This window comes from Notolepis coatsorum (genome assembly GCF_963971535.1).
Source record: "Notolepis coatsorum genome assembly, chromosome: 7".
Lineage (NCBI taxonomy): Eukaryota > Metazoa > Chordata > Actinopteri > Aulopiformes > Paralepididae > Notolepis > Notolepis coatsorum.
Window position 1 is genome coordinate 161,373,317 of NC_140171.1, and position 13,014 is coordinate 161,386,330.

At 40.2% G+C, this 13,014-nt stretch overlaps 1 protein-coding gene across 1 annotated transcript in view; it reads left to right on the forward strand.

The window, feature by feature from the left end:
* LOC311231833 (uncharacterized protein) overlaps positions 1-12,733 on the forward strand; it is a gene marked incomplete at both ends in the record, with an annotated part of 52,323 nt that extends 39,590 nt beyond the window's left edge. Inside the window, one exon of the mRNA XM_084318455.1 lies at positions 12,564-12,733. Within this exon, the coding sequence (XP_084174581.1) occupies positions 12,564-12,733 (170 nt within the window). The remainder of the gene's footprint in view (positions 1-12,563) is intronic.
* Between the last annotated feature and the right edge of the window lie 281 nt (positions 12,734-13,014).

A 13,014-nucleotide genomic window follows, 5' to 3' on the forward strand; every position in this document is an offset into this window, starting at 1 on the left:
TTTAGAATGGCAGTCTCCCGTAGGTGCTCTTTGAGAGCGGTTTTGAAAAGTGGGTAGTGATTCACATTCCTTTACAGCTGTGGGTAGAGCGTTCCGCATGGATGTGGCATAATTGCGAAACGTGTTTAGTCCCTTGTTTGAGCCGAATCTGGGTTTAACATGATTTGTGGAGCTGCCTCTGGTGTTGTGGTCGTGGTATTCACTGACCTTTGGGAAGTATTTTGACATGTACATGGGTATGTACTGTAGTGTATCTTGTAGACCAGGCCCATTGCAAGTTGCTGTACTCTTTAGCCAACCAGCTGCGTCTCCCTGGCCAAAAAAAATTATAATAAATGTTACCTTTTTTATCTCTTATTTTGGAGATCGGTGTCATACTGTGACACTGAAATGAAAAAATATTTCATCAACTAAAATATTACGTCACACCCCGCGCCTCTCCCTGCCGTCTGCAAGTGGCTAATCTTGAGTTTCCGACCCCCAGTAAGCTAACCATGGATAAATCCAAAAAAAGGAAAGTCTGAGGAAAATAGAGGGTTTAATTCAGTGTGGACAGATTCATTTGCTTTCACAACTAACGATGCAGGCTTACCTGTATGCCTGATATGTGGTGAGAAATTTGCAAACAACAAAAGAAAATATTTTTATTTTATAGATTTTCCACAAATAAGGGAAGGACTCAAATAGAGCTGCATAGTTCAGGGTTTTATTTCAAAGTAGGTCTACACATGGTAGTCTTTTTTCAAAGTAGACTACTTTTTATTTTATAAATGTTCCACAAATAAGGGAAAGACTCAAATATACCTGCATAGTTCAGGGTTTTATTTCAAAGTAGGTCTACAAATGCCAGTGTTTTTCTCCTTCTGTGTTTTATTTCAAAGTAGGTCTACACATTAGGGATGCACCGAATATTCTGCCACCCAAAATTATCGGCCGAAAATTGTTAGAAAAAGACACTTTCGGCTTTCGGCCGAAAGGGTTTTAGCACCGAAAATATATCGCAGAATGTCAAAGAACTGGGTTACGTTCGTAACCTGCCTAAAGTGTTGTTGTGATGATGTAATCAAAACGCGGCTTCAGTCATTACATGCGCAACGTGAGCTCTTCAGTCCTGCGTTCTGAAGCCTGTGATAACTCCTCTTGGGACTCGCGCTGTTTCTATGTAAACTCCGCGAGCAACTTGTCCAATAAATGCGTCTTTAACATGCTTTATATCCTCGCCATTACTATATGCCTGTCGCGGTTAAAAACCTTTTTAACTAACGTTAGCGTTAAGCTAGCTAACAAGCTTCCATTCCTCACCCTCACCAGTCTCTCTTAACCCTTTGAGTGCCAACAACGAGATTTCTCGTTAGTTCATGCCAACCGTCAAGTGCCAGAGAGACGATAGATCTCATTTTTTATCAATCTAGCCTCACGTTACCAGTGGGGATCTGTCTGAACTCGAACAGGGAAAATACCGCCCCCTATCATCTCTCTGGATGGTACTGCACCCCTTTGGATTGGATTGAATGAAACGCATGGAGAAAAAAAGTCCTGCTTCCACATTTTACTTGTCAGACAAGTAACCGGAGACGATCCAATCGCTCACCACTAGAGCAGCGGAAAATGTGTGTTTCCAGTACCCAGCGTTGGATCAATAAACGTGATCGATATTTGGAATGGCGATCAGGAATTGGAATAATCTTTTTGGAAAACATCTGATCTGAGGTAAGGAATCTATTTTATCAGTCTTGGGATAATCAGAGCTATTTTCACCTATATATCAGCGTGTGCCATATGTGTGTGTGCGATCAGGAAATACGATAATCGATTTTTCAGCCCGCTTCTATAGCGTGCATAAGTACACATATACTATCGATAATCTAGCATTTATTTGAAAACAATTCATAAATAGGCCAAAAAATTACTGTGTTTTGTGTATTCCAGTGTATTCCAGTAAAGGGTGATTATCACAGAATCTTCTGAAATTTTCTGAAACTTTCAAAAAACGAGCGTTTTTCAAAATGGTATAAAGCGGAAATGAACAGATTTAAAAAATTTAAAAAAATAATAATTCGTTTCGACAATGTTGACTGCAAACAAGTCATTGATAAGCGACGGCCATATTAGACACATTTTATAGCCATAAGTTAAGATATAGTTTATGCGTTTGCAAATATGAGAGCTCTGTCATTGAAGTGGGGGGTGGCAGCTGTGGTAATACTTCAGTTGGTTCATTATAAAAGATACAACCCTGAAAAACAAAAGCACTTAAATGTTAAATAAAAGGACCACAGTAAGGCAGGAGGAACATATTTTTTGCACTATAATGGTAACATTTGTATTTAAAAAAGTGCCCCTAAAAAGGATTCTGTGCCCCTAGTGAAAAAGCTTAACGTACAGCCCTGCATACGTTGATCTTTGCGATCAATGTGAAATCATTGTAGGATCGAAGTAGGATTGATGTCATATAGTCCTTACCTTTGCTAGGAGTTATTCCAAAATGAATATTCCAATTGTCTGATCTTGCAGTATTGATGTCCATCGGGTCCCTGACATGAAATGGCACAAAATATGCATCAAGTGTGCTGGATGCGTTCCAAGTTGCTCGAATGAAGCGTTTCATTTGCCGGGGTCCAAATTATCTGCCCAGACCATATAAAATGTAACACACAGTGTGAAATAAGGTTTCAAAGGGTAGGCGATAGGCTTGGGCGGTATGACGGTATTACGGTATACCAGGGTATTTCGAAGTCCCGTCGGTATGATTTTCAATACCGTGATGTCACAGACTGTGCGTCAAATCACAGATGCGTTGCTTGTAGTACACCGCACGTGCCAGCAGAGGGCAGTGCAGTCTGTCTTTCCCTCTCTCAGTCAGAGCTCACACGTGTGTGCCTGTGGGTCTTTCATCTCTCATGTGTGTGTTAATCTGCACGACAAATAAAGACTTATTCTTCTATAGAATGCGGTTATGGACCGGTGGCCGTCCGTTTATTAAGGTCGAATGGACCATGGGTCCACTTCCAGACATTGGATGATTGTGGATTTGGGTATCGGAGTGTTTTTCTAACGTTTTGAAAGTACGGATTTGTGCGTGAATGTGGACCCGGGAACACGTTGTTTGGGTAAGTAAGTTATGTTATGGTTAAGCGTATGGAAGATGAACGTACGAGTTATGAATGCCGGGAGTGTATGTTTGGTAAACCGTTCCAGTTCGACTGTGTGTGTGCATATTGGCTTTGGTGATTCACTACAGGGGTTTAACGGCTTAAGTTGGGTTTTGATGATCAGTTAATCAATGCAGATTAAATTTTGTGCGTCTTTATGTGTAGTTGTGTACTACTGTCGTGAGTTTGTAAGTCACATTGGTCTAATTTCAGCCTCCGTTATACGTTATTTGTTCCGTAGGACTCGTTTCATATCTGTGTGTCTCGAATGTGCGCGCTGTGCAATTTGTTTTACGTTGGTAATACGGGTCGCTATTACGTCGTCATTGACCTTCTCTAAGCTCGCTGTCGAGTCAATGCAACACAACAAGGAGACGGCAGCCAAAGTGATGTATAAGAAATATTTAATAAAATAATTACCATGGATGAAAATGAGGAAAACTAAAGTAACCACAAACAAGGACACAAACTACACAGACAGAATCAGCACCAGACACAGGGGAAGACGGAACACTTATTATGAGGGAATGACGAGACGAGACACACCTGGGTTGATTACAAATGGATACACCTGGAAGGGGAAACACTAAGGACCACAAAACCAGGACAGGGAACTACAACTAGACATAACACATCACACTGGGAACGCCTGATCAAGGCACACACAGACCCCACACATAACAAGGACATAATAAGGAATTTAGGTTTGAGGTTGAAGAAAGTGCACTTTTAGGTTGAAAGAACGGCCCTAATGTCAACCTGTTTCAATATAAGCGCCTTCTATCACTGAGATACCACAGCACAGTTATGCTGTGGATGTAAATTAACGTGTTCTTGGTTATTTAGAAACAATGCAAGATAACAAGACCTTTCATTATAACATCTTGCAACTATGGTTATGACTAAGATATCAAGTATTTACTCCCGGAAAATCTTTATGTATGGTGATAACGAGTATATTGTTAACTTAGCTCCAATGATAACACATAGGTCTGTGAGAGTGTATAGAATATTAAAAAGGTATACTCGTTATTGGCGGTCAAGCGATGCCGGCCAATAACGAGTATACTCGTGATTGGCGCAGAAAGTGTTAAGGTGAGTTAATAAATTCACTCTGAAAATCTGCTCCACTCTGATAAACTGACTCTTTGGTCAGAGTGTCCAGTGTGCACAACTCGAGTGTGTTTGCTCTGACACACTGAAAGCCAATTTACCTTAAAACAAGTTTTGTTTAGCTAACGCCATTATGCATCGGAGCTGTGGTATCGCTGTGATCAACATGGCTAACAAGTAGGGCTGGAACGGTTCACAAAATACACGGTTCGGTTCATGTCACGGTTTTGTGGTGAAGGTTTTCGGTTCGGTTCGATATACATTGTTTTTTGTTTATTTTTTATTTAACACTCAAAATGTAAACATGCTTCTCATTAATTTGCAAAAAAAAAGTTTACAGCAGTTTGCCTTAAATAATGTTTGGCACACAAAGACCGAACTGACTGAAAAATATAGGCTACATTAGTCAAAGTATTAACTTAGTGCAAACAAACAATAATTGTTGGTTCTTAACACAATGGTGGCCAAGCACAGAGATCTCCGTGTTTCGATTCCACCCGTTGTGGACAGAGGCACGGATATCTCCGTGGCAAGTTGTTTTTGCTTTTATTCCATTTTAATAACCTATTCAAGGTCGCTGAGCGGCACTGCAGATTTTCCCTACTCTTTGAATTCGAAAGTGCAATACCGGCCAGATCCTCTTAGGGGCGCTATCGCGATAATGCAGTGTGCCCTGTGGCAGAACGTGGACTATTTCTTTTTACTTTCAATGGAGTTTTATGTTAGCTTGATTCTGGATCTGCAGCCTGTAGCTTGGATTATGTTTTGCATCGCAGATTTCACTATGCAATAAGGGGATTTATCATCAGCCAATGGACATATCGATCTACCAGATGGCGATCGATAACGGGGAAATGCTCGGGGGGATCCCACCGGCCCACGGTAAGATCTTTTTCACGTAAAGTACATTCCGATCCATCCATCCATCCGATGTGGCTAGACGAACACTGTTATTGGTAATCAATAATAAGAAACCCCCCCCCCCCCTTTCATGCATACATGCTTGAGGATCGTGCCGATCATATGCAGTTTGAGTTATTTCTGTAGCATATGTATAACGGAAATGCCATTGGATATAACGTTAGCAGCTATTAGCCCATTATCTAGCCTTCCAGAAAATATACTAGACCAAATCCTGTATAACGCTTATATTCACAGCGCTATAAAATGAGAACGTATTGATGATTATTTTTTTCTTTAAGCCATTTTGAAGGGACGGTTTATGGACTCGATTGACAATGAGAATGGACAGATAGCAATACTATAAAGTATAGATTTAGCTCTACAAACAGCCCCACGTCTGTTTACATTTCCTGGTCCTCTTGATATTAATTAGACTCATCCCAGTGGCTGCGATTGTGTTAATGGGAATATTAGTTTTCCGCTTGAAATTAGTGCAGTACTTGAAATACAATGAAAGGAATATGGCTGGATTTCTTATCAAAAGGAAAAGTGTCACTGTGTTATTTAAAATAAATAAACAAACAAACAAATTAGAAGGCCATCAATATAGAATGCAGCATAAAGCAAACTAACACACAACACTGTAGGTCTACTGTTTCAAAACAACACTACTCTGTTCATTCTATTTTTAAAATACGTACATTGTCTGTCTACATTTATTTAGACTAACATTATTTAACATTATTTAAATATTGAGTGCAACACAGTAATTGTGAAACGGTGGTGGATTAACGTAATTCACACACGGAACTGTCTATGGGTCCGCACGGACATTTAGCGTGTGGTACCTTCGTTCTCGACTCTACCTACAGTGGAAGTCTAATCGAGTTGATACCATGCAGTGGGAAAGCGGCAATAGTCCCGGTTGGAGTTAGTAAACACAATGTTAGCCTTCTTGGATGTTGAATAAACGTCATTGTCTCTCGACACCCCGCCTCAGACTACCATTTTATCCTCTGCTAGCTACGGTAACATTTCATTGATGTCTGATAATGATTTCACTGGCTGTATTGGAGCTGGCGGGCTACCAACGTGCGTTGTACTTGTAGCGTCACAAACCGTGCTAACGTAATGGCAAGATGTAGGCCTATGTAATGTTAATGCCAAATGTTTTTAAAGTCGTAATGAAAATTGAATTTATATTGCGCTTGCCATTTCCACAGACTTTCTATGAACTGACAGCACCTGCTGCTGCAGCCAGCAGCGGACGCTTCACCTCTCTGTGCCAAATGAAGAAAACGTTCTTTTTTGCATCCTCTGAACCGAACAATACACACACGCCCCGAACCGTGGAGGTTGTGCCCAACGGTGTACGGTTCGAATGCATACCGTTCCACCCCTACTAACAAGCAAATCTTTCTATTTTAAGGAATGTTCTGTAGGATATGTCTGCAACATAAGAAGCCAGCTACTAGGGGTAGCTGTTAGTGTGAAATAACAAGAGGGGAGACTAGAGTCTCCATCAACTGTGTGTCTGTATTGCAACCAATAGCATGGGCATCATATAGGTTACATCATGGTCCCTGCTGGGACGTACCAACTGAACACACCACTGTGGAGGGTTATATACAAATCCTAGGTTGATTTGATTTTGTATGCATTTTAAGGCTCAAGGAGCTGATTGACTGTCTAGTGCAGGGCTATTCAACTGGCGGCCCGCGGGCCAGATCCGGCCCGCGGGATGATTCTGACCGGCCCGCCAAAGATTACATGATAATTAAAAAAAATTAAAAAAATACTATTTTTTTTTTACTTTTTTTTTTCGTGTCAACGTTAACACGCACAATTGAGCCAAACGTCACTCAATTAATGACATATTTCATTGATAAATTGAGGGAAAACTTTGCAAGTCGATTTGATGAATTTGACATGTCCAGAGAATTGATGCATTTTGTGAGCAACCCATTTGCCAATGTAGCTGCTATTTCCACAAAAGGACAAGAGTTCCTTGCATCACTTCACATTGATGAAGGTCTCCTGCAACTTGAAATAATTGACATGCAAGCATCATCTGCTCTGAAGCAGGCACTTGAGAATGAATCCACCACAACATTTTGGATAAAGTGTATTCATGTCAAGACATTCCCCAAAATAAAAACGCTGGCAATATCTGTGCTAACAATGTTTGGCTCAACATACACCTGTGAATCCAGTTTCTCTCACATGACTGCCATTAAAACAAGCAACGTGCCTCCTTGACAAATGAGCATTTGCATCACTGTTTGCGGGTAGCCCTCACTTCCTATGAACCCTCTTTCTCTGCCATTGCCCAGTCAAAGAAGTGCAATCTCTCTCATTAGATGTGTGTATGTAGGCTAGGCCTGTCTGCCCCCCACCCCCCTGATGTTTGAGAGTTAAGAGTGGACAATAAGTGCTAATAAGATGCTGTGATTTGCTGTTGTTGCACAGACATGAAGCACTTTTTCATAAGCTCAGCTGCACTATAAATGTGTTTTTTTGTTCAAGTGTCAATGTTAGAATGTTCAGATGCACATCATGCACTTGTTTGTTTTTTATTTTATTTTTATATTGAAATGTTGAGGAGGAGATGTTGCAGTTGTTGCACAGTCATAAATGAAGCACTTTTTGCAGGAGATGTTGCAGATGTGGCACATAAATGAAGCACTTTTTTTGAAAAGTATACTACTTTTGCAATGTAGTTAAATAAAAGTTGTGAAAATGTGGTTGCGTGTTGTGTCAAGTGTACATATATTCATAGCACGGGGAGGCGCCGTGGCAGTCCGGCCCCTGGCCCCTTGGGTTTCTGACAATGTGGCCCCCTGAACAATTTAGTTGAATAGCCCTGGTCTAGTGCCTACCTCAAAGACTTTTCTCTTATTTTGCAAATTTTTTGTAAATATTTTATTGAAATTGAAGTTTTATCTGGTGATTATTTGAGTGATTGTTTCATATTTAGGTTATATAGGATGCCAAGTCTACATCATTTTGGTTGTTTATAGCACAATAACATCTGATTTAATGTGATGGAAGAAGTGAAATGATAATTTTGAGTAAATATTTAATTTACCACAGCCGCATAAGATGCTGGAAAAGCTTGAAAAGGCACCTTGAAAATGCTTGAAAAGTGCTTCAATTTTGCTTTGGAAAAGGTGTAAGAACCCTGCAAATTGCATGTGTCCGGATGGCAGAATTCAGTACTGTATCTACAAAACCTTCTGTTTAATCATCTTCCCTTTATTAATTTGCTTAGATTTGTTGTACACGTGATCTCAAGAAGGTGCTGAACGAGTTCGGTGACAGTGTTTCATGTCTGGTCATTTTTAGCATGGTGTTATTGTGAAAAATCATCATTTATATTCTCGTTTCATCACAATTTACTCAAGCCTAGTAACAGACACAATATTTCTGACACTGGGAATACATTCCCTGATATCCATAGATGTCCCTAGATTCCAAGAACATGTAAATTGACCTTGTAGAAGTGAGCAATCTACATACCACAGCACCCCCATCACAATGGGATTGCAGCTCTGGCCAAAAACTTTGCATGTCACATCTCCAGCACCGTGGCCTGACATAACACCTCCTCTGTGTTGGATGTTCAGCTGGACCAACACACTCCCTCCCTCCCCTGTAACTAATATTGTGTCTACTCATAGTCCCAACCCTTATGTCACTATTATTCCTGTTCAAATCACTACCAGATCCCCGGTTGATCATTTAGGTCATACTGGCTGCTACCCAATGCTACATGGTATTACGGTTATTGCGAACTCTCTCGACAGCTCTTCCTCCTTCCCCATCTCAGCCATCGTGAATCACATGACACGTAGTCCACGGGAGTCTGGTGACAGGTCCCACCGGGTCGTGGCTGCCTCTCACCTGCACCCACAAAACATCCACTTCCTTCGTCCCTTGCCACGGGCTATCAACACTCATTTTGCACTTTTCAACGCCCGATCCAATTGCAATAAGTCCATCCTGCTCAACGATCTTGGTAAATCTAAAAATCTGGATCTATTGTTTCTCACAGAGACCTGGCAGCAGGATATGGATTTTCCTCCATTCATTGAACTATGCCAGAATGACAGAAACTTCATTAGCTCCCCCAGACTCACTGGTCGTGGTGGCGGCCTGGGAACAGTATTTAAGGCCAAGTACATCTGTCGTGAGATTAACGTGGGAACGTTTTCATCATTTGAGGTTCAATTTGTTAAATTGGCACGAAAAAACGCTGTCTATTGTGCAGTGGTTTATCGCCCCCCCCCGGACATAATAGCCTATTTCTATCTGAGTTCTCAGAGTTTCTCTCCACTGTTTATAGGCATGAACAAATCATTATAATGGGTGATTTTAACATGCATATTGATGACCTATCGGACTCATTTGCTGCTGCGTTTTTAAACATGACAGAATCTTTTAATTTTACGCAACATGTCACAGAGCCTACGCACAACAAAGGCCATATATTGGATCTGGTTTTTACTCTGGGAATAAATATTAATAATTGTTATTTAGAAGATCTGGCAATATCCGACCATAAGTGTGTGATATTTGACATTCCTCTGACTATTGAATCCATTCCTAAGCGTGTTTTGCGTAGACGCACTATCAACAACCAGACAGTGGATACATTCTCACATATATTTCTAGGGTCCGATTTGTCCAATATATTAGCACCTGCCTTGGATTGTGACACTCTGGTACAACATTTTGTACACTTGTGCAATAACATTTTAAATGATGTTGCTCCTTTTAAAACATGGAAAGCACCCAAGGAAAACCCCACTCCATGGATCAATGAGGATATACGTGTTTTTAAAAGACTTTGTAGAAGAACGGAGAGACTATGGCATGCAACCAATTTAACTGTCCATTACCAACATTTGAAAGACATGCTTGCCAAATATAATTCAATGGTCATAGATGCTAGAGCAAACTATTTCTCCAACCTAATAAGGGGTAAATGCAGCCCCAGAGTCCTATTTGAAACCATAAACAGAATTGTAACACCTGCTTCTCCATCCACTTCTGCTCTCACTCAGGATGATTGCAATTCATTTCTGTAATTTTTTGTGGACAAAATCTCAATTATTAGAGCACATTTTTCTCCTTTGCCACTCCATGCAGTGTTTCCACCCAAACCTACAATATTGGACCAGTTTTCTGCTCTGTCATTGAAAGAGCTCACCACAATTATTAACAAAATGTCCTCTTCTACATGCACCCTTGATGTAATTCCCACCACTTTTCTTAAGAACTCACTACCTACTATTGGTCCTTCTCTTCTAGCCATAATAAACAGTTCTCTATCCTCAGGCTGTGTTCCAGGCCACTTCAAAAAAGCTATAGTCGAACCTTTGTTAAAAAAGCCAAATCTTGACCCTTCATCACCTCAAAACTACAGGCCTATATCTAAACTCCCCTTCATTTCTAAAGTCACTGAAAAGGCTGTAGCAATACAGTTTCTTGAGACTCTGGAGGAACATAATATTCTAGACAAATTTCAATCCTGTTTCCGTCAGCGGCACAGCACAGAAACAGCTCTCCTATGAATTACAAATGATATTCTAATAAATGCTGATCATGGTCAATACACTGTCCTTCTACTACTTGATCTGACAGCTGCATTTGATACTGTAGACCACAACGCACTTCTTCACAGGCTTGAGCACTTAAAGTCACTAACCCGTTCTTGTTTTTTCCAACTAAGAAATGTTGCAAAATTACGCCCCAATATCCCATATCACTGTCTTGAACAGGTTATCCATGTTTTTATTTCTTCACGAATTGACTACTGTAATTCTCTGTTCACTTGCCTTGACAAAGCAGCTCTGGCTAAACCAGATTGTTAACCAGAACCAAACGCAGAGAACACATTACCCCTGTATTAGCCACACTACATTGGCTACTTGTAAAATACAGCATTGATTTTAAAATTGCGCTCACCACCTACAAGGCTTTAAAGGGTGAAGCCCCAAGCTACATTGCTGAGCTTATAACCCCTTACTGCCCAAATAGGACTCTCCGCTCCTCCGACCAAGGAGAGCTCGTCGTCCCCTGGACCAAACTAAAAACCAAGGGTGACCGGGCTTCGTCGTAGCACCCAAGCTATGGAATCAGCTACCTTATGAAATCAGGTCTGCTATTAGTGTGGAGTCTTTTAAACAAGGTCTAAAAACCTTCTTATACAGTCAGGCTTTTAATTGATCATGTATGTGGTATAACATGTGTGTATATGTGATTATATTATTTTAATTAATAAAATTTTGAAGTATTCTACAATCTTGTATGTGATGTAACATGTGTGATTATTCTATTCTGATTAACCTTTTACTGCCTGTAAAGCACTTTGTGATTTTAATCTGGAAAAGCGCTATACAAATAACATTTACCTTACCTTACCCACATGACTATAATAATACATTTACTCCCTACTGTCTTACACTACCAGACATCTTACACTACCCTTCAGTGTAATGCAGCACACGTTGGGATAATGCTTGGTAGAATTAGGTATTTAGCTAACATTAGTTGTAATATTAGATGGCTAGGGGATGTCTTTTGTAGCCAGGGGAGCAGCAAGCTAACGCCAAAAGCGGACGTTGACTGTCTGACTCTGTTTACACTTCAGGGTCATGTTAGATCAGGAGGATACTAAAATGACGTCAAATTAGACAAATACACTGCCAGCAAAGCAAAGATGAAGATGCTTATTTGTCAATAAAATACTGAAAACAAAACATGCAGACAGACAAGCAGCTCTAAGGAGGCAGCGCTAGAAAGCAGTAGTTTGTTTACAAAGATGTGTAAGAGAGGAGCATACAAATGTATTTGCCCCCCCCCCCACACATACAGAATCAAAACATGCATGTAGAAAAGACGAGCAAGAGACAAATTGGGAGCAGAGAAACCTTAAACTTTGTTTACAGACTTTATGAAATTACATATTTTTGCAAAAGTAATGAATGAATGAAATAACTTTTATTTAAAATGGACACCACAGCTACATTGGGCCAGTCACAGTGGACAGACCAGATGTGTTGTTTTGTGTGTTTATAGCACAAGTGCTAGTTTTCAACACTAGTCCATTGAGGCTTTTCTAAAAGATATAATAAAATTAACAGTATAATACAGAATTAAAAATAATGATGATACATGACTGTGCAAACATTTAAAAACGAGTCTAATATTACAGAAAATTACACAATTGTCAAACATGAAAAGATTGTGCTTACTCAAAACACTGCAGTGATAACATCGCATTGGTAATATGACTACCACATTTCTAGTGTACAATTGCTATAACCATACAGCCTAACTGAAATGTTTAATCTGCTTTCAATTATGATTTTGTCTGTATGGACTTTACAGAGCCGTGTCCAGTGAAGATGTCCCAGGGAAAGAATGACCTCAGTGACGGCCCCAACAAACGTGTCAGAGCTGCTTCACCGGCTGCAGACAAGAAAGATGATCACATAGCCGGTCCTAGCCAACACCACATGCTCTCCGAGGTGGTATTATGCTTCAGTTGTTATGCTTAGGGTTAGGCTATATGAACAAAATCTCATATCATCAGATCTCCCTTAGGTTTGACTAGTGGATGAACAAAATACAGCACATATATTTCTTAGGTTTGACTAGTGGATGAACAAAATACAGCACATATATTTCTTAGGTTTGACTAGTGGATGAACAAAATAAATCACATAATCCTTAGGTTTGACTAATGGATGCAGGACTTCAGGGTTTCTAGAGACACCTACCATTGGAGTCAAGCAGAGTTGACACATCCACTCCAATGATAGAAGTGGGCACATATTGG